Below are 22,841 nucleotides of genomic sequence, written 5' to 3'. Positions count from 1 at the left end.
ACATATCCTGGACTATTTGGCTAGTAGGATTCTGAATGTAATCAAGTTTTGGTCAATGAGATGCACTTACATGTGATTTGGAAGCCAGAAGGGACGTAGAAGGTGGGAAGCAGCAGTGCTCTGAGCGTCCCTGTGTTAGAGGTTGTAACAGGCACCTCCTGGTTGTGAATTTGTAACTGGTGATTTCCTGATGTTAGCAGCTTTGCAGTATGTGTCTGGAGCTGCAGCTTTCTGACAGAATCATCCTGTAGTTTTGGAGGAACTTCCTGAAATTTCATCATAATTTGTATTTTCAGCTCTCTCCAAATTGTGTAAGTCATGCAGTATACTGTATTAAATGCCTCCTGCTTAAACTAGCTAGAGGGCACTGTTCTTTGTGCACCTAATCTATGATAATCACAGGAGTGGTGGCAAATAAAACTTTCAAGAATTTGAGTTTGGGGTTCTGATTGTGTTTGGATTCAATGGTGACTACATTAACATCAGAAAATGAGACATTGGTAACTCATGTTATACTTGGCAAAACATAAATGTAAATGTGGTCCTCTGAAATGAAATGTGTATTGAATGAGTGTTTGTCAGGCTTGGTTGCCCCTACAATAGACCATTGTGGTGAAATGTGAGCTACAATGTCTGTGAGATAAAAAAAGATAAGCTCAGGCTCTAACCGGTTTGGCTCAGTGGATAGAGCATTGGCCTGCGGACTCAAGGGTCCTGGGTTCCATGTACCTTGGTTGCGGGCACATACCCAGTAGGGAGTGTGCAGGAGGCAGCTGATCGATGTTCCTCTCTCATCAATGTTTCTAACTCTCTATCCCTCTCCCTTCCTCTCTATAAAAAATCAATAAAATATATTAAAAAAAAAAAAAAAAAGACGAGCTCAGGATTTTAAATTCTTGCTCGGGCCATGATCAAGGGACCATGGGAGCTTTCTTGAAACAATCCTCATCTCTTACAGCTACAATTACAGGGCAGATTCTTGGGAAGGCAAGTTATTGTGTAGGTTGAATTAACTGAGTCTTTCAGGTGAAAGTTAGGATATTGTTTGGAAAATGGTGGAATTTCAAGTAATAGAATGGAAGTGTGAGTGAATTTGGATGATTAATACATAAAACATATTGAGAATATCTTGCCACAGACTATGCTTCTCCTTTTTCTTTCTTAAAAGGTTGATCTTATCTTGCTGTACAGCCCTATAATTATCTTACCTGAGGAACATTTTGTAAGGTGATGTGGTTTAACTCTTGCTTGCTTTTTTTTTTTTTTTTAACCATATTACCTATAACTAGATATTTATCATCGTGGGAAAACAAGAACAAAGCATGATCTAGAGAACAAAACCTTTACAAGATTTTTATTGCATATATTTGGAAATATAAGTAGGAATGAAAGTTTAGGGTACTACAATTTGTTTTGAGCTGAGTGAAATTAATTGGTGAAGGTAGATTTAGAAGAAAGCCTGGATTTCATTTGTAGCTCAAGAAGATGGGAATCGTTAAACTGTTTGCTTGACTACTTGAAACATGAATTCAACTCATATGATAATGAAACAGGAATTTTAGGGGAATACCAGTATAGGCAGGCTTAGGGAATTGGGGTCCATGGAAAAACACAGGGCTACAGATTGGGAGAAGGTACATTTCCATAACATAAGGAAGCCTGGTGCAGTTACATCTCCATAAGACAAGGGAACAACAACAGATACATTTCCATAAGACAAAGGACTGGAAGTAGCCAAAAAAGGTCTATATTTACAAAATAAAGAAGGAGGAAGAAAGCCCAGAGGGAATAGGAGGACAATGAGGGAGGAGGGCCTCAGGAGTTACTATAATAACCAATTCAAAAGAGAATATTGACCAATCAGAAGGGATATCAGGGCACAGGAACTGCAGCCTTTATAAACCATGGAAACAGGAAGTCAGTGGGACTCTTTCCCCCTCCCCACGTGGGAGTCCATTCTGTGGGACACTTTCCCTCTCCCCACATGGGAGTCTTTACTTCTTCTTCAATAAATTTCGACCTTTGCTATACCACCTCTGCCCGTGGATTCTTTCTTCGACACTGGTGGACAAAGAATCCAGGTTCCAGTCCAAAAAAATCTGTATCAATAAGTGAAATACAAAAATTCTAAGTGATCTGAAATGGGAGGAGTCAAAATACTTACAAGTTAGGAAAGTTGTAATAAATTTCTTGCTTGAAAACCTCTTGACCACTTCTCTCTTATAATTCCCAGAAGGCAAGGAAGATATTTCCTTTAACAAAATATTTAAAAACAGTATTATCTAAGTCACGTATTCACTTACAAATTGGGAAGTGAAAATTTTTCCTTGAAACCTATATTTTTAAAGAAAACACTAAAAAGATTTATTAAAAAGGGAAATAAGTTTATAACTTTAACCAGTGAACATTCTTTTTTTTTTTTTTAATATATTTTTATTGATTTTTTACAGAGAGGAAGGGAGAGAGATAGAGAGTTAGAAACATCGATGAGAGAGAACATCGATCAGCTGCCTCCTGCACATCTCCCACTGGGGATGTGCCCGCAACCCAGGTACATGCCCTTGACCGGAATCGAACCTGGGACCTTTCCGTCCGCAGGCCAACGCTCTATCCACTGAGCCAAACCGGTTTCAGCTCAGTGAACATTCTTTACTTTAAAAAGAGGATTGAAAAGAATGTTTTTATTAATTTATTCTGTCAGTGGGAGATAAGAGATTCTTTTAAAAGATGAATATGGATACACAATTGAACATGATTAAATTTTACATTTTTTATTTTTATCATTTTATTGAAACTGTTCCAGAGTATAGGGAATCTGTATCTGAGGCCATTTCGGTGTTCATACATATTTTATCATTAAATTAAAACATAAGTTTGAGTTGGTATATTTAGTTTGGCACAAATAAACTGCAGCACATAAAAAATAAGTTTTAGAATCAGCTAATGAATGAAAATTTTAACTTTCTTTATATACAACACTTTTTAAAGCTTTACATTAATGTAGACCAAAATTCACTAAATATTAAAATTATTTTTTTTCCTGTCATTTACTTATTTATTTATTTTATTTTTCAACCACAGTTTACATTTAATACCATTCTGGGCCAGTTTCAAATGTGTAGCAAAGTGGCCAGAAAACCATGTATTCTATAGAATGCTCCCCCCTTGCCCCCCCACCCCCCTCCCCCCCTGCTCTAAGCACCCATCTGACTGCATGCCCAAGTTATCTTGACATTATTGACTATATTTCTCACACTGCAAACCACATCTTTGTGGTTATTCTGCATCTAGCAATGCGTACTGCATAATCCCTTCAACTTTGTTGAAAGGGTTAAAGAGGATAAAATGGGGCAGAGAAAAACTTATTGTGCTTAGCAGATATCTTGCAGAAAGCTTGCAGCCTTGAGCATGGAATAGTTCAGGTAACCAGAAGACACCTGGCATGGGAGGAACCAAGGATGGACCAGACCCTGACATCAGCAGAATGGCTTGCAGCCAGCAGGGATTAATAAAAGTCTGCCTCCTCCTTCAGTCTCCACTGACTCCTTTTTGTCGGACTCAGCCCACCTGCACCCAGGTGCCTGGAATAAAATCTCTTTTGATACATTATGGCCTCAGGTCATAGGTGCATGACTCCAGGCCACTCCAAACCTTTCATTTGATGCTGAAACCCGGGAAGGTCTAGTGAGGGGTCTGGTAAAAATCGTTGCAGGGTTCCAGAAACCAGGCACTTGGGATTCAGAGAGACCATGATAATCAGGCTCCTGAGCTCCCGTTGTGTCCAAGGAAGGCCCCCCAGCCACGCTTTCACACGACTGAACTTCTGCTGAACTCAAGACACTTACCTGGGCCCCCCTAGCCTTCCTCTGGACCGGTCTGGGTCATGCCCGTGACTGGATAGTGGACCTCTCCTTGCCTTGCCTCCTCCTCCATCAACACCAGGCATAGATTCATAGGTAAGTTGCTTTAGTCTGTTTTCATTCCGGGCTGTCCTTTAATTTTGGGTTTGGAGCCAGGCTCCGGGCTGTTGCTGAAAATCCAGCACTGGTTGGGACAAGTCCTCAGGGGACCCAGGTTCCCTCACCCACTCTCTTGACCGGGATGCCTTTCACAGAAGGAAGCTCCATCCATTTCGGTGAACGTTAAGGGGAGATGGGGCTGCCTTTCTTTGCCTTAACTTAACAGAAAACAGACTTTAAGCCCTAGCCCATGGGCGGGCAACCCCTGGCACACATGCCAAACATGGCACACCAGTAACTTTTGCTGGCACACGAAACCCTCTCATAATCTTCCATTTACAATTTTTTTCTTAATATCGACTTTTTTATTTTTCAGATAAATTCAATGTCGGTGCATCTTAGATAAATAAATAATTTTACATAACAAGTTATCTTAAAGACCACAGACATGGATTGACGAGAGAGGGGAAGAGCAATTTCTATGCCTCTGCCTTAACTCTCCCTGCCTTCCTAGATCCAACCAGTGTTTGGGTTTCATCCACATATGCTTGTGAATCTTTGTTCTCAGTGATGAATTTTGTTAAGTCTCGAAATAGGAGTAGCCTGACGGATGAAAGTAGTAGCTCGTGCATATCTCTGAAGGTCACAAAATATAAACCTGATGTAAAATCTCTGTCATCAGTGATGCAACAGCAAAAGTCCCACTGGTAATATCAAACGGAGTCATAAAGTTTTCTGTCGGACTATCAGTGTACATGTATACATTAAAAAATAAATGTATTTTTAATCATCATATACTGTGTTTTTGTCGCTCGAATGAATTTATTATTTCTTCAAGGTTCTTCACATACGTACACCTTAAGAGATATCAAGTAGACGTAACATGTTCTCAAAAAATTAGGGTTGGCACGCAGAAGAATTTTGAGTCAGAGATTTTGCTGGTTTTGGCACGCACTCACAAAAAGGTTGCTCACCCGTGCCCTAGCCCATCACCATGGGGAAACTTGCCTTCAGCCTTTCCCTGCACCACACCCTTGTGCAGGACTTACACCCTACGTGACTTGTTTTTTATTGCAATACTGTCTGGCCTCAGTATAAAGTAAAATGGCACTTTCGATTCCCAAATCTTAAGTGACCTTGACAATTCTGCTGCAGGCAGGGCAACTGGTCTGAGGTCCTGTATATCCAGGTTTTTTTACACTCAAGGACACATCCTTCTCTCTGTAACAGCTGCTCTCCCTCACAGGTTTTTTCTTCTTCACTCTAAGACCCCAGGATCTCAAATCCTCCTCCTCCTTCACCACTTTTTATCTCACCAACCATTCCTGGGTTCCTCAGCCTATGGCTCCTCCATCTCAGCAGCCTAAAGCCCACTACCCTACCCAGCAGATCCCACCGCCACCACCCCATCTCACACCCCGTCTGGGGCAGTTTTCAGCTCTCTTCCTCCCCCCACTCTGACACTAGCCTTAAAGTGCCCCCCTTTGGGAGATTGTTGGCACCAATGTGGCTTCATGTCCAAGGCCACTTGCATACCTTCTGCTGACAGGCCCCTGCCCTCCCAGTCGGAATGGATGCTGTCCCTAACAGGGACCCACAGTGGAACTATCAGGAAGGCTAGGCAGGTCACAGGTCTTGAGACCACGTGGTTCTCTGCCTGCTAGAAGGACTGAAAAATGCAGTCCACAAAGCAGTTAATTATACAGAGGTCACCCAGGAAATACGTGAAAATTCGGCAATCTTCCTCTCTCACTTTGCACAGACCATAAAAAAATACAGCAATCTTGACCCTACAAGCCCAGAAGGGACAACCCCCCCCCACAAAGAGACATTTTAAACATAACCTTTAAGGTCTTTAATAATAGAGAAAAGGAGACCCAAATCCAAAAACAAAGGCAAGATCAGGCCAAGGCTGAAGCCCAGATGCAGCTCCTAGCCAGCACTCTCATGAACCCCAAGAGAAGTGCTGGTCCTCCGACCAAGGGTAAGTCAGGGGCTAAGACTCCTCCAGGCCCATGCTTCAAGTGCAACAAAAGAGGACACTGGGCCAGGTCCTGCCCTAACCCGAGACCCCTACCTCAGCCCTGCCCAAGGTGCAGAAGGGAAGGCCACTGGAAACCAGACTTAGTCTGGCCCCTCCAGGTTGGACCTCATCAAGGCCACCCTCTGGATCTGGTTTGCAGCTCCCAGACCGCCTGGGACTGGCCACTAAAGACTGAAGCCGCCCAGGCCTCGGCAAGGCCCCACAGACTGACATCACCAGGACAGAGCCTCTGGTAACGATGGGGTGGCAGGTAAGCTATCTCCTTTTAATTAACATGGGGGCCACTGCCCTCTCTGAATTCGCTGGGACCCTTGTCCCCTCCTTAGCCTCTATTATGGGGGTTGACAGATTAGTCTCACAGCCATCAGCCACCTCACCTCTACCCTGCATCTTACTAAATAACCCCTTATCCACTCTTCTTGCCTGAACGGAATGGTACAGGCATCCCCTCAGACAGCCCAGCTGTCCCAAGCGACAGTCACCTACTTCAGTTTCACTCTCACCCCACAAAGCCACATCACCCCTTAGACTGCAAATGCCTTATCTCCTCCATGACTGTCCCCTCCTCTAAATAAGAAATGCGCTCCTTTCTCAGGCTCACTAGGTACTCTCACCCCTGAGTTCCCAACTTCAGTTTTCTTGCAAAACTCCTCTATAACACGACATGGCGAAGGGGCTCCTCACTGAGCCTTTACATCCCAAGGCCAGCATTCTCACCCCTTTAATGCTCCGAAAACTGCTCTGACCTCAGTGCCTTCTCAATTACCACCTCCCCCCCGCCCCCGTTTTTTCCTCCAAAGAACAATTTTCTTTACTGCAAAACTAAAAAGGCTTACTTAACAGTCCTGCTACTATCTAAAGCTGAACTCATTGTCACCCAGACCTTAGCAGGTTATCTCTAAGAAAAATGTGGCAGTTTTAAATCCAAGCGGCTGGAGGCCTGGGAACAGGCTACTGGGTCTACTCCCTCCTTCCACTGACTTTTCTCCAGCCTCATATGCCTATGCATAATTTTCCAAAGTCCTTGGCAACTTAAAAACTTTGGAACATTCCTGGATTAAATAATAAACATCTAAATAGTCTAACAAATTTTAAGTTCACCTGATTTTAGCTTTTATTACAGAAAATCTACAAACTAAATTCAGAACTGTTAATATAATGTCTTGTGATTTGTTACAGATATATTAATATTCATATATGTCAATCTAAGAAATGCTGGCTGTTTACTTTCTGATAATCATTGGAAAATTAAGGTTTAAAAATTATATAATTTTAATAATAAAAGGCATGGGCATGCATTTTTAAAGAAAAAAGAAAGTGAATTAAAATTATAAAAATATTTGTGGAAATTATAAAAGGTTAGTAGGGAAGAATATTTTAAAAATTATATAAATAACACAAACCAGTAAGCAAAGGTAAGCAGAATAATAAAACTGAAATAATAAAACAGCACTCCACAGCCACCTAGTAAATTCTATCTTCCCTAAACCAAGGGCACTTAAAAATAAATAATTTAAGAATAAACCTCATGTTGGTATAATAAACTACAACCCCTCAACTAATGTCTCTTTCCTTCCACCAGACTATTTGTCATAACTCTCATTATTCTAACTTTTACCTCAATAATACTAATGTATAAAATAGTCTGTCTACACCAGGTTACAAGCCCTACTTGTACTCAGTAAATACCACCCTTAAACACCATCAAGACCACCTTTTGTGCCCCAGGCTCATCATCCCTGACTCTCAGAACAAGGGTGATGGGCTAGATACAAGTGTACAAACTCACCAGAGCAGAAAGCTTCAAATGCCTAGCAAAGGGCAAAGCTGGAAAAAAAAAAACAACTAAAAAATCCTCACCTCCAGAATAACCTATCCTCCCACTAGCCTTCCTGGGAAAAAATAGCCCCTCTCACATATCAGCTGAATGGCTAATAAATTATATACCCAGATTTCCACATTCCTGCAAATTATTAGTAACAACATTCCCCCACCTGAACCAGACTATCCCATCCGAACAGTGCAAGATATGTTTGAACTCATTACAGACCTCTGGCTCCAGGGCAATTTATAGGATTTCTCTTCAGATCGCATCTATACGTTTACCTTCATAATACTTCTGAATCTTGCAGATCTCTTATATCCCTAAAATGGTCCCTCTACTCGCCCTAAACTATCTTTTAGCCAAAAAGGGAAGGGTTTGTTTAATTGCTAACACCTCCTGTTGTTTTTATCTAAACTCTACAGGTCAAATAGAGGTAAAAAACACAATGCATTCTACAGAATACTCAATGGCTCAAGGAGATCAGTCAGGACAGCATAGAACAGTCCATATGGTCCAGCCTACATGCAGCTCTTCTCAAATGAACCTGGCTTTTACCCTTTTGAGCCCCCCTAACACTATGTCTCCTCCTCTTCCTCCTCCTCCTCTTTGGGCCCTGCATTTTAAAATTAGTTGCCAAGTTTATACAAACAAGATTACAAGTCCTAGTTAAGACAGCAGGAAAATTTGTTCTTACCCAGGTAAAGGGACCCTACAGGCCTATATCCCAGGAAATAACCTGAATTTACTCCGTAGGCATCCACAACAGCCCCTCCCACACAAGAAGCAGGCAAAGAGAAATGGCAACCCTATCCCCTTCTTTTCCTTTATACATACCCTTTAAGGCGAGAATGAAAGGGTTAAAGAGACTAAAATGGGGCAGAGGAAAACTTATTGTGCTTAGCAGATATCTTGCAGAAAGCTTTCAGCCTTGAGCACCGCATAGTTCGGATAACCAGAAGACAACCAGCATGGGAGGGACCAAGGACAGACTGGACCCTGACATCAGTAGAATGCCTTGCAGCCAGCAAGGATTAATAAAAGTCTGCCTCCCCATTCAGTCTCTGCTGACTCCTTTTTGTTAGACTCAGCCCACCCGCACCCAGGTTCCTGGGATAAAATCTCTTGTGATAAATTATGGCCTCATGTCATAGGTTTGCGACCCCAGCTCACTCCGAACCTTTCAACTTTTAACCCAGCCTCCCAAACCTCCTCCCCTCTGACAACATCAGTCTCTGTATGTATAAGTTATTTCTATTTTGTATGTTTATTTTGATCTTTAGACTCCACAGGTAAGTGAAATCATATAGCATTTGTCTTTCTCTGACTTATTTCACTTAGCAGAATACTCTCCAGGTCCATACATGCTTTTACAATATAATGGTACAGAAACCTAACAAATTGGGGGTTTAGGGCAAGATTAGCTTTATTGAGGCATGACTTATACATAATACAGTTAACCAATTTTATGTATATAATTTGATGTTTTAGACAAATTTGTTTAGTCACATAACCATCACCACAATCATACCAAAATTTTCTATTACCCTAAAAAGTTGCCTCATGTTATTTTCATTCAATCTCCTTCCCAATGGCCTGGACCCTAGCAACTACCAAGCTTCTCTCTATCACTATAATTTTTCTAGATTTTCATATCAAAGCATTATAGCATGTAATGTTTATTTTTTATCATTTCACTAACAATAATTTTATAATTCATAACAATATCTGTTCTACTAATTTTCTGCTCAAGTATGCATACTTACTTCTCGGAAGATGTTTTGTGTATGTCATTAATTTGTTGACTTTTTATTACTAATATTTATGTTTTTAGATCTTCATTAATTCCTTTTATCAATACACTTTCTGGATTCATGCACATTGAAAGAATCTTAATTAGAAGGTGGCCAATGGGGCAGGACTGGGCAAGATGGGCCGGAAATGCCCTGGAGCCAACCTTCCACAGTCCCTCCCCAACCGGCCACACCTTGCGTGGCGCTGTGGCTCGAAGGGCATCTGCGGAGTGAACGGGGTCTCTCTGGCAAGTGGAGTCCTTCAGCCGAAACTGGCTCTCCAACATCCCCGAAGGGGTTCTGGAGTGTATTACAGCGACTCTGCAAAGTTGCTGGAATACAGGGTGTGGAACTCAAATGCAAGTGTTCACTAAACCAGACCTGGCGCTGACAGTGCCCCAGCAACAACATAACCCATGGCCAAAGGTGGAATCGCATGGCCCCACAAGGAATCGGGCTCCCTCCTCTCTGGTTTTGGGGTGTGTCACCTGAGAACTGCTGCTGCCAAGTCACTGCAGCTCAGCAGCTCCTGCGTTGAGTGTCTGTCCTCAGGTGGTCAGTGCATATCATAGCTACCAGTTGGACAGACACCTAGAATATTAGCCTTATATATATACATATAGATAGCTTATAGATTCAGCATAAAGATTTTGCACATATTTTGTTAAAATTATCCCTAAATGTTTCATTTTTCTTGAGGATAATAAAAAATTGTTTTACATTTCAATTGTTTGTTGATAATATATGGAAATGAAATAAGATGTGGTATATTATCCTTGTATTCTGTGATTCAACTTACTAGTTATAACTTTTTAATTTTTTTAATTTTAATAAATCCTTATTGTTCAGATTATTACAATTGTTCCTCTTCCCCGCCCCCATAGCTCCCCTCCACCAAGTTCCCACCCGATCCCATGCCCTTACCACCCCTACAGTCCTCATCTATAGGTGTAAGATTTTTGTCCAATCTCTTCCCACACTCCCCACACCTCTTTCCCCCTGAGAATTGTCAGTCCAGTCTCTTTCTATGCCTCTGATTCTATTAAATTCACCAGTTTATTCTGTTCATCAGATTTTTTATTCACTTGATTTTTAGATTCACTTGTTGATAAATATGTATTTTTTATCTTTTTATCTTTACCTTTTTTTCTTCTTCCTCTTCTTAAAGAATACCCTTCAGCATTTCATATAATACTGGTTTGGTGGTGATGAACTCCTTTAGCTTTTTCTTATCTGTGAAGCTATTTATCTGACCTTTAATTCTAAATGATAGCTTTGCTGGGTAGAGTAATCTTGGTTGTAGGTTCTTGTATTCACCACTTTGAATATTTCTTGCCACTCCTGGCTGTCGAGAAATCAGCTGACAATCATATGGGTACTCCATTGTAGGTAACTAACTGTTTTTCTCTTGATGCTTTTAAGATTCTCTCTTTGTCTTTTGCCCTTGGCATTTTATTTATTTTTTTTAATATATTTTATTGATTTTTTACAGAGAGGAAGGGAGAGAGATAGAGAGTTAGAAACATCGATGAGAGAGAAACATAGATCAGCTGCCTCCTGCACATCTCCTACTGAAGATGTGCCCGCAACCCAGGTACATGCCCTTGACCGGAATCAAACCTGGGACCTTTCAGTCCGCAGGCCGACGCTCTATCCACTGAGCCAAACCGGTTTTGGCTGCCCTTGGCATTTTAATTATGATGTGTCTTGGTGTGGTCCTCTTTGGATTCCTTTTTTGTGGGGGTTCTCTGTGCTTCCTGGACTTGTATGTCTATTTCTCTCACCAAGTAGGGGAAGTTTTCTGTCATTATTTCTTCAAATAGGTTTTCAATATCTTCTTCTGGTACCCCCATAATTCGGATGCTGGTATGCTTGAAGTTGTCCCAGGGGCTCCTTGCACTATCTTCATATTTTTGTATTCTTTTTTCCTTTTGCTTTTCCGGTCCCACTCTCGTCAGGGCCCATCGGGACCAGCAGCGCCTTCACTGCTGCCTGCTGCCAGCACCGTGTCACCGATGCCCTCCATGTTCCACACGACTCCTTGGTGGTCAGTGCACATCTAACTCTTGGTCATATTCCCGGCCGTGGCGACAATTTGCATATTAGCCTTTCATTATATAGGATAAGCTTGTGTGCATGTGTATTATAACAAAAAAAATACATGTAAAATGAGAAAATTAAAACATCATGCTTTATTATTGAAGATGATTACCATTCTGAATACCTTATTATAAATATTTCCTTCTCTTTTACTATGTACATATATTGATTTTTTATTACCAAAATGAGATAATATAGTATATGCTCTTTTGTAAACTGCTTTTATTAAGTAATAATTTTTATTTCTTCTTGAAAATCTGTCTTAATATTTTAATAGTTTGTTGAAACCAATGTCTAATTATGAACCACGAATTATATCTTACAGGTTGATTTTTAGAAAAGGAAGAACAGAGAGGGAGAGAGAGACAGAAATATTGATGTGAGAGGGAAACGTTGATCAGCTACCTACTGCATGTCCCCGTAAAGGAATTGAACTGGCAACTTTTCATGCATGGGACGACAGTCAACCAACTGAGCCATACCAGGCAAGGCTCAAGTCTTTCCTAATCTAATCTAGCATTTAGCACTGTCCCCTTTTATTATTTACATAAGCAATTAATTTTTAAAAGTTAAATTAATTAAAAAGTATCTATTCATTTTATATGTATATAATTAATGTACTAATAGGAAGGAATAAGCACAGTGAAGAGAAACAAAACAAAATCAGGAGGGAGTGTTAAATGAACTGCTGGTTAAGATATGGTGATCAGGGGACTCCTAAAGAGACAGCACTTGAGCAGACACTTCAATTATATTAATGCCATGAGTTTTTAACAAAGGTCTGAGACTTTTTACTTATAGGTTACTCATATTTTGATTTTTTCCAATCTTGCTTCAGAGGATATAACATGAGGTTATTTGATCTGATTTCTTAAAACCCACAACTAGTGTCATGAGGTAATAATTCTTAAAACAGATCTTAACGCATATAAGAGGAAGGATAAATACTAGCCTCCTAGGACTAACCTGTAGGAACAGTGGTTAAATTATTCCCGATTTACCTTACGAGATCTCATTTCAAGTCTTAAATAGGCTATTTGTATAAGTTTATGGCTAAAGCATTAAAATATACTATGTAAGAACTTTTCTATGAAAATGTGTATTTAAAGGAGTATTTTAAAATATAAAAAGTTAAAGGTTTAAATCATAAAAAGCTAAAGGTTTTAAATCATAACTGTTTTATATGTAATGCCTCAATAGCTCTAGGAGCCAAAAAACCAAATGCCCTTTTACTTTGTATTACAGCTTTTTCATAGAATTGGTCTTACACCTTGGAGTTAAAATGAACTGGTCGTTTCATTCTCACTATCTGGTTGCCTTCAGCATCTTTTCCTGAAGAAACTGGATCAACTGAAATAAGGTAAGTTTTTTTCTACGAAGCATTGTCAGACCTTTCCTTGGTCCTAACCATTATGACATCTATTTCCATTCAGAAAGTAAATGGAAGTCAGCCACCAACCACTAACTTTAAAGGCTGTATTAACATTTCCTGCAGGCTATAGAGTCCAGTTACCATAGAAATAAAGTTTGGATTTTTGAAAACAGGAGATAGATTTTAAACCCAGTGTGCTCTTTTACTAGTGAAAAATTGTGCAGATGGGTTTTCATGTTTGCAAAATAGGAGTGGTTGAATATTCTATCTGATGAGCTTCCCAATGTGGTCTGAAAGTTTATGGGGGAGAAATAAAACTTTCATAGAATTTGAGTAGAGGAGTATGTACATATTAGTCTGTTAATACTGATATAAAAGGGCCATAATGCTTCCTAAGAGGCCAGAAAAACATCAAAGCTGTTTATTGAATTTTGAAAGCTTTAATATACTTGGTCTGCAATTCATTATTTACTCTCCTGAGAAATTACAGAAAGCTGGCATTTTAAAGCTTGACTTTAATAAATAGAACTAAGAGTAGAAACATTTTCTTCACTCCTAAGATTGAAGTCAAGCATTGAATATGTGGTCCCTATTTGATTGCTAAGTCTGACAGGTCAACATCAGAAAATGCAATTGCAAATTATTTTTATAAAGTTTAGTTCTAGAGATTTAACATTGTCTTCTCATTAATATGTACCTTTATTTTCAAATAAATTCTTATTAAAATCTGTTATTAGAGGATCATTTTTATTAGCCTGTAGATTAAGAGAATAAGAGAAATAAATTATAAGTATAAAATTTTCAAATTAATAGCATGAGAGTGAGAGTGATAATGATCTCAAGACTTGAGCCTTTGACTATATATCCTGCTCTAAATTACTTCTCTGAGATATAAAATTTTAAATTTATCCATGGTCCTTGTTGCTTTATTTAACAAAACTAGGGAAATTACTGGCTGGATGTTTCCCAGAAATTTTAACAGCAACAAAAATATTTCCATTGCAATATTTGGTTTGTCTTGCTCTAATAAACACTTTTTCTCTTAAAAACAAACAAACAGCAGCCCAATTACTTTACTATATGTACTGACATCCTACATTTGTTATAAGCTGGAAACATGGCAGTCATTCAGTCAGGAATATAAGTGATATTTTCTTTAGTATTTGAGACTATGGAAAACAAGTAAAAAGAATTCTTTTTTTAAAAAAATATATTTTATTGATTTTTTTTTTTTTTTTTTTTTTACAGAGAGGAAGGGAGAGGGGTAGAGAGCCAGAAACATCGATGAGAAAGAAACATCAATCAGCTACCTCCTGCACACCCCTCACTGGGGATGTGCCCGCAACCAAGGCACATGCCCTTGCCCGGAATGAACCCGGGACCCTTCAGTCCGCAGGCAGACGCTCTATCCACTGAGCCAAACCAGTTAGGGCAGTAAAAATAATTCTTGTCAAATTAATGCAAAATTACAACATAAATGTTATCCAGTTAAATGTCCTATCTTCAATTGGATTCATTCTAAACTGGTGATTATAATAGAATCAGGGGCATAGAAAGGGAGTGGACTGACTATTCTTGGGGGGGGGGGAGGGGTGTGGGAGATGCGGGAAGAGACTGGACAAAAATCGTGCACCTATGGATGAGGACAGTGGGTGGGGAGTGAGGTCGGAAGGTGGGGTGGGAACTGGGAGGAGGGGAGTTATGGGGGGAAAAAAGAGGAACAAATGTAATAATCTGAACAATAAAGATTTAATTAAAAAAAAAGTAATGATGACTCCTATTGCATTTTTTCTTAAAACAATGTGCTTATTGTTGAAATTCTAAATGTTAGGTGTCAACATTTCTTTGTAATTATAATTTCCTAAAAAATATTTTCAATCGTCAAAATGAGATAATGCTAATCAAGGGAAAATTCATAGCCTTATGGTATCACAAGACTTCATATTTAGGATACCTTTGGCTATTCTAGGGATTTGAAGATAATATGACTTCCATTTTGCTTCACGGTACTAAGCCATTCCAAAACATTAGACTCTCAGAAAGGTTGAGGTACATATTGTAAGGCTATAGCTCTAGGATTTAGAAGTACTTTTTTTTACAGAGCAGCATAGGTGAGTGGCTTGTGGTTGCAAACTGCATAACTCTTCTGTGTTTAGAACGGGAGCTATTACAAAGTGTGCCTCTTGTACTCATTGTGGGAAATACTGAAAGGTATTTCTCAAACCTCTTTTCTTCACTAAAGTGCTTCTGGATCTTTTCCAAATAGTTAGTGCTTATTGAGCTTATGCAAACTGCTAAATGACAGATGATAATCAACGCCAAGAGAAAGACAAAGCCAAGATCCAGGAGAAGAAGTGGAGATAGGTCCTTAAGTGACATTTTTCCTCATCACATTCTATTAGATGAGTCTTAGTATTTTACACAAAGCCTTACATGAAATAATCTCTGTCTAGCTTATTGAAATTGCCTCCTTCTATCATTCCTCAGGCACCCTAACGTTTCTCATTTACTCACTTGCTCAGGAAATGTTTATGAGCATATAGAAATAATGTATGAAGGATACATCATTGAACAGGGCAAATGCCTGTCCTAATGGCATTATTTTCTAGTTTGAGGGGAGGGTGGGCCAGATATAAATTAACATATAAATTACTAAATAAGATAATTTCAGGTAGTAATAAATGTTAATAAGAAAATAAATGCAGGATAATTCAATAATGAATTCCTAAATTGAGGAATGGATGTGTGCCTTTCAAGGAGATGACCTATGATTGAAATCTGAAGAGTGGAAAAGAAGTAGCCTAGAGATGTATGAGCAGATGTAAAGAGTAAAAAACCAGAGGAAAAAGTCCTGAGGTTGAAATAATGTTGCCACATCCAAGAAATATATATAGAAAAGTGTTGGAGACCGGGTATAAGCTGACAAGGTCCTTGCACCTGAAGGGGCTAGCAAGGCTGGGACCCTCACCCACACAGTTTTCCCAGACTTGTTTTGATGGCGATTATCAGTAGAATGAGAGCAACCTTTGTAGAATGAGAACAGCCTTTCATTGCTTACCAAGAAATCTGTAACTATTTACTGAGATTTGCTGTACCGAGAACTTGTCCTTCTGCTCTGTCACTCCCTTAGAGATTAAGAGGAACAAAGAATACATTCCTCTTGACAGACCTCCTATTCAGTGTCTTGTGTATAAATAGCATTGTGTGGTTAATAAACTTGCTGCAGTTCCTCCAATGAACTGCAGTCCTCCCGATCCTACTTTCCTGTCTTTCTTTCTTTTCTCAATTCCCACCTCCCTACCTCAGCCCAGCTCAACCTGTCAGGCTGGCCCTGAGAATGAAGGCTCATATGGCTTAAGTATAGGTGCATCTACAGAGTTTGAAAAGACATATTATGTAGATACAGGTATATGGTGCATGCATGTTGGTACCAGCATTGTATGAGAGCTTATTCTTGGTCCCCACTCAAGACCTACTGAATTAGAATCTGGGGCTGTTCCCAGGAATCTATGGTTTAACAATCTTTCCCAGTAATTTGTATGCATCACAAAGTTTGAATTAGCACTGGTATATGTATAATTCTAAGAGTGATTATTTGGGTGATGGTATTGATTTGGGGTTTACTCTCATTTAAGTAAGCACTCTTTCCAGAGGGGTAACAACAAGGACAATGTGTAACTTAAAAAAAAGACAAAAAAAAACAATGTGGTTTCTGTAGAGAAGGAAGATGAAGAAGAAACACCAGTTTGAAGACAATTGTAGTATGGTAATTTAAAAATGATTTGGGCTTGGACTAGGTTAGATTCAGTGATGGAAAAAAAAAGATTATTTTTCTTGAAAATATTGGAGAACAATTAGATGTTAGATAAGAAAAATATTAGGAACAAAAATGTTTAAATAGTTGTGGTTAATTGGATTATTTATTGAGTGAGATAAAAAGAATTAGAAGATGAACATGTTTGGTAAAAAAAAAACAAACAAACAAAAAAAAAACTAACAAAAAACCCCCGATAATCAAGAGTTCAATTATGAGCCAGTTAAGTTTGAGATGCTTATTATAGTAACTGAGATATATGAAGAATGATTACAACTCAATAATAAGAACCTAACAGCCAACCTGATTTTTAAAAGGGCAGAAGATCTGAATACATGTTTCACCAAATAATTTACATACATGGCAAAGATACATAGAAAAAGAAGCTCCAAATCCTTAGTCATTAGGTAAATGTAAATGTAAAGCAAAACGATATGTAATTATTGACCCACTAAAATGTCTTTTTATGATAGCAATGCTAAGTTTTGGTAAGGTTATGGAGCAAATGAAATTCTCATATATTTTCACTGTGAATGCAAAACTCCTAAATAGGAAGATGAAATTGTCTTCAAAGGAAAAAATGGTGAAACTCACATCAGGTTTTAGAAGAATTTGAATTAATTCTTTTAATATTGAGTCAAAATTATTTAAATAAAACTTTAATATATTTAGCCAAATGGCCAGTTACAAGTGGTAACCATAAAACATAAAGACTATTTTTTTTAACACACAGGGACTCAGAATATCTAGTATGTATAGTCCTTCTTGGGAAAAGATAATGATTTCAGATGCTCTTTGACTTATCATGAGGTTATGTCCCAATAAACCCATTGTCAATCAAAAATATCCTAAGTAAAAACTGCATTTAATCCACCTAACCTACTGAGCACCATACCTTAGCCTAGCCCACCTTAAACGTGCTCAGAGCACTTCCATTAGCCTACGGTGGGCAAAGCCGTCTAATATAGAGCCTGTATTGAATGCCCGCCTCACCTAATTTGTTGAATCCAAAATCCAAACAAAAGCTGGCAACAGAGGACACTGCAGAGTGTTGGTTGTTTGCCCTCATGATTTCGAGGCTGACTGGGAGCTGCTCCTCCTGCCACTGCCCAACATCTCAAGCGAGTACCATGCCCACATATTCCTAGCCCAGGAGATAAACAAAATTCAAAATTTGAAGTACTGTTTCTACTGAACGTGTATCACTTTTGCACTGTGATAAAGTAAAAAAAAAAAGTTGTAAGTTGAATCATCCTTAATTTGAAGACTATGTATTTGTATTTAGAAAAACAAGTAAAAGGATTACAAAACAGGAGGGTAAGGGGTCTGAGAATGACTAAGATTAGAAATCAAATAAAAACCTATGGTGACAGACATGCTACAGACTGGGATAAAATTAGTCCAAATTATATACAGACATCAGAAGGGCTCCAGAAGACTGTCCTAAGGAAGAAAATGAATAGTGTCCTCAAAAACCTCTGTTGTATTAGGATGGAGGTTGTATACAAAGAGGGGTGGAGGAAAGCAAGTACTATTTTCCATTATGATTGAGATAAATGAACAAGCTTGGACCTAAAAAAACAGAAAAATCAGTTATGTAGTATTATCAGCAACATGATTTTTTTCCTTGATGATAATCAATAAATTAAAATATTAATTTAAAGAATAATGATTCTATGTTGCCCTTCCTACCATTTTCTCCTTCCATTTTCTAATAATGGTCTCCTTGAGCAGCACATACTTAATGACATAAAATAATATCCATGTGTCCAATCACAGTATTTAATTACATAGGAAATAATATGTAATAGCAATGTTTGAAATTGAATAAATTTATAGAGAAAACAGGAAGTCAATTATTATTATTAAATAGAATACAAATTCTATAGTATATAGTCATAACATGGGAATCCTATATAATAAAAGACTAACGGCAGCTGGTCTGTGAGCGTAAGTGGGAGGTGGCAGGCCTCGGTCTCTGGCCTTGTCGACTGACTGAATCCGCCCGATGCCTCCAGCCATGAACCGGTTTGGTACCCGGCTAGTGGGAGCCACGGCGATCCCGTCGCTGCCGCCGCCGAAACCCCGCAGTAATGAAAACCTCGACAAAATTGAAATGTCTCTGGACGATATCATCAAATTGAATCGAAAGGAAGGAAAGAAGCAGAATTTTCCACGACTAAATAGAAGACTCCAGCAAAGTGGTGCCCGACAATTCAGGATGAGAGTACAATGGGGAATCCAACAGAATTCTGGTTTTGGTAAGAATAATCTGAGCCGTAGAGGAAGAATGATGCCTGGGAAGAGACGTCCTTATGGAGTTATCACTGGCCTTGCAGCTAGGAAAACAACTGGAATTCGAAAAGGAATTAGTCCTATGAATCGACCGCCTCTAAGTGACAAGAATATAGAGAGATATTTTCCAGCATTAAAAAGGAAGGCAAACCTTCTGAGACAAAATGCAGTGCAGAGAAAACCAGTTGCAGTTCTTAAGAGACCTAACCAGCTAAATAGAAAAAATAACATCCCAACCAATTATACAAGGAGTGGAAATAAATTAAGTCATCAGAAAGACACTCGTCAGGCAACTTTTCTTTTCAGAAGAGGCCTGAAGGTTCAGGCCCAGTTGAACACAGAACAACTGCTAGATGATGTAGTAGCAAAGAGAACTCGTCAATGGCGGACTTCCACCACAAATGGAGGAATTTTAACTGTATCCATTGATAACCCTGGAGCAGTGCAGTGCCCAGTAACTCAGAAACCACGATTAACTCGTACTGCTGTACCTTCATTCTTGGCAAAACGGGAGCAATCTGATGTAAAGAAAGTCCCTAAAGGTGCTCCCCTGCAATTTGATATAAATAGTGTGGGAAAATAGACAGGGATGACTTTGAATGAGCGATTTGGAATCCTGAAGGAACAAAGAGCCACTCTCACATTCAACAAAGGAGGAAGCCGCTTTGTAACCGTGGGATAGAACCCATGTTAAAGGGACTTTTGAGTGATGACTCTGTTAAAAAAGTTGAATTGCTTGAAGAGTTTATCACAGAAATTCAAGAAACTTTATTTCAAAATATTCACAAGGCTAAATACTCTTTTTATTTTTGGAGTGTTTTTTTTTTTTTAACATGTATAAATAATGCCCTGAAAGAATAACAGGGAATATGCCTACCTGTTGTTACAGATTTCTTGGTTGAGCCAGATGGAACAATTCTCTAGTTGACTTTTTGGTTCCTCATACAGCAGAAAGACAGAAAGACAAAAATTATTTTTATGATAGTGGTATTTAGGATCTCATCTCCTTTGTCCACTTTTTGTACTTTGCCATGGTAAATCTTGGTCTTCAGAAATATGAGTAGGTCCTTTTGTTGCTGTCCCTTATCCTTTAATAGTGTTGATGTAATAAGTGTAGTTGACTTCCTTCATTAGAGATATTTAAAAACTTAGAATTCTACTTTTGGGTTTTAAGATTTATGGGAAGATCTGGAACTTGGTTCATTTTTCAGATAGTGTTAGGCTAATGCTCCAGAGTTATAAATCTTTAAAGTTGAAATTTTAACAAGAAAGGTGACTCTAGCATAAGTCTCAGTTTAAAATGTTGCTCTTTGAAGGCAATAAATGCATGTTTACAAATATGCCCAATAGGGCCTTGGAGGAGAAAGTCCAATGTAAAAATCTGACAATTTTTGTAAGTAAATGAAGAAAGCATGAGAGGAAGTAGCAGGTTGAAGGCAGGTTACTGAGGTGAAAAACTTTAAAACCCAGGTCATAGGTATACTGTTTGGATTTAGTGTAGTCTTGAGTCTAGTGTTCACAAAGAATTTTTCAAGTGATATTTAGAAAAATTATAATTATTAAAGTGGATTGAGTCCCTTAGATATTTTGATGATTAAATTAAAAGCTATAAAGTCCTATACTCTTCTTATTCGAAAAGTTAAATTTTATAGGCTTTAAACTTGCTAAATTAAACAGTATACAGCCCCCAAAACAAAAATATACTTGTATTTGTCACAAAGAAAAAAATGCAAAATGATAATATAGTTATGTTGTAACCTTGTTTTTATACCTTTCACTCTGACTTGTAAAAAATTGAGGCATTTATGGTGAGAAGAATATTATTTCCCTTCACACTCTGGAGGGAGGGATAGGAGGAGTTAGTCAGTTGTGCCAAGCTAGTGCTAAGAGTCCTCAGATGGTTGTATACTACAAGTTACAGTATAAAGCCAAAATGCAACAAAATATCCAGTTATAAATTTAGTCATTTTAAAGCTAAATCTTTTGGTTTGATATAATATTAAAGCTTCTAAGTAGGTTTTAGATTCCTTCCCTAGAGTGTATTGTTAGTGTTGATTTTCCCTGTTTAAAAACAAAACATTAAGTTATGGCTTGCATTGTATACTAGACTTCATTATTGTCTCCCATGCTCCTTGGGTTACTTGGTTTATGCTAGCCATGAAAAGCTCTCAGAAACAGTTTCATGCTTCTACCAAAGAATTAAATCTGATCCTTAATATCTGGTATTTTGCCAGTAAGTCTACTGATAAGGGATTATTGGAAGCCAGTTACACAATTTGAAAATAAATTTTAGTCTCTCCTTAGGCCAATGCTTCACTCATTGCAAAACATTTTTGCAAGTATAAATGTTTAGGTTTTATTCATTAACAATACATTTTAGACTGGTTTAGAATTACCAGTATATTTTAAAGCCAAGGATAAACAACTGAGCAGTTTGCTGTCTTTAGAACAGTTTGTGAAAATATGGAATAAAGATGTTTTCATTTTCTTGTTATTTTAAATATTGTACAGAGTTATTATTATTAATGCATTTTTTGGGAAAACCTTAAAAATTGCCCCAAGTATTGACATAGTACATCAAACCACAACACAGTATTGTTGGTATATTAAACTTTTGTTCTTCGTGCATCTGTAATTTCATTTTCTTTTTAAATATAAAATTTTGCTTTTGTTATAACTAAATTAAAATTCTTCAGTGCTAATGTGTTAAAAAAAAAAAAAAAAGACTAACATGCAAATAGAACAAACTGCGGAAGAAGCGGAACAACCAAACAACTGGTCGCTGTGACATGCACTGACCACCAGGGGGCGTGTGCAGAACATGGCAGGCGTTGGACACGACGGGATGGTGGAGCAGGTGAGCAGGGGTGCCAGACCAAGGCGGGGTACCGATTGCTGTTATCGAGGTGAGCCGCTGGTAGTTAATGAAAATCCTTTGCTTCCGCATTGCGTTCCCACCCAGAACTCTCACCTGCGGCCAGCACTGGCCCCGCTCACAGCCACTGCCAGTGCCCAGCGCTAGTCCCAATCACTAGGCACCATCAGCGGGTGTGAGCGGTGGCTGCCGGCCCTGATCGCCCCTGAAGCCTTCTCTACCTTTCCCTGCTCCTGAGGGGCAATCAGGGCAGCAGCCACCACTTGCACCCACTGATGCTGCTGGCCCTGTTCGCACTCACTGCTGGCACCAGCCCCAATCACTTCGTGCCATCAGTGGGTGTGAATGGGGCCAGCGCTGTCAGTGCATGGGAGTGGCGGTGTCACCGGGACCGGGGATTCAGGCAGACAGGGGACCTAGAGCCACAGTGGAAGGGGCCAGGTAGGAGCATGGAGGATGGGCTGAGACCCGCCTCTGTGCCCACATTTCCTTTCAAGGTACATGAATTTATGCACTGGGCCCCTAGTAAAGATATTAATCAGGGCTTAGTCAGAGAAGCAGTAAGTCACATACATATGCAGCTGTGTATGTATACATTATGTACATATTGTAAATAATTTATTAAGGAACTGTCTAAGAAAGGCAAAAAAGGGAAGATTGTAACAGTCTGAAACCCTACAAGCATGAATTCAAGTTTAGAATCTCTTCAGTGCCTGGCAGTAAGACAGAGCTTTATCTGTACCTAGCATAAGGTAACCATTGCAGTA

The 22,841-nt window shown here is 38.9% G+C and overlaps 1 protein-coding gene across 1 annotated transcript; it reads left to right on the top strand.

Moving 5' to 3' along the window:
* Nucleotides 1-18,843: 18,843 nt before the first annotated feature.
* Nucleotides 18,844-21,887, top strand: LOC132213021 (UAP56-interacting factor-like). Its single transcript, XM_059658989.1, has one exon. The coding sequence runs from the start codon at nt 18,913-18,915 to the stop codon at nt 19,780-19,782; it is 870 nt and encodes a 289-aa protein (XP_059514972.1). The 5' UTR covers nt 18,844-18,912; the 3' UTR covers nt 19,783-21,887.
* The last annotated feature ends 954 nt before the right edge of the window (nt 21,888-22,841 follow it).

The sequence above is a fragment of the Myotis daubentonii genome, chromosome 1 (assembly GCF_963259705.1).
Source record: "Myotis daubentonii chromosome 1, mMyoDau2.1, whole genome shotgun sequence".
In the NCBI taxonomy this organism is placed as follows: Eukaryota; Metazoa; Chordata; class Mammalia; order Chiroptera; family Vespertilionidae; genus Myotis; species Myotis daubentonii.
This window is presented reverse-complemented; position numbering and strand designations above follow the sequence as displayed.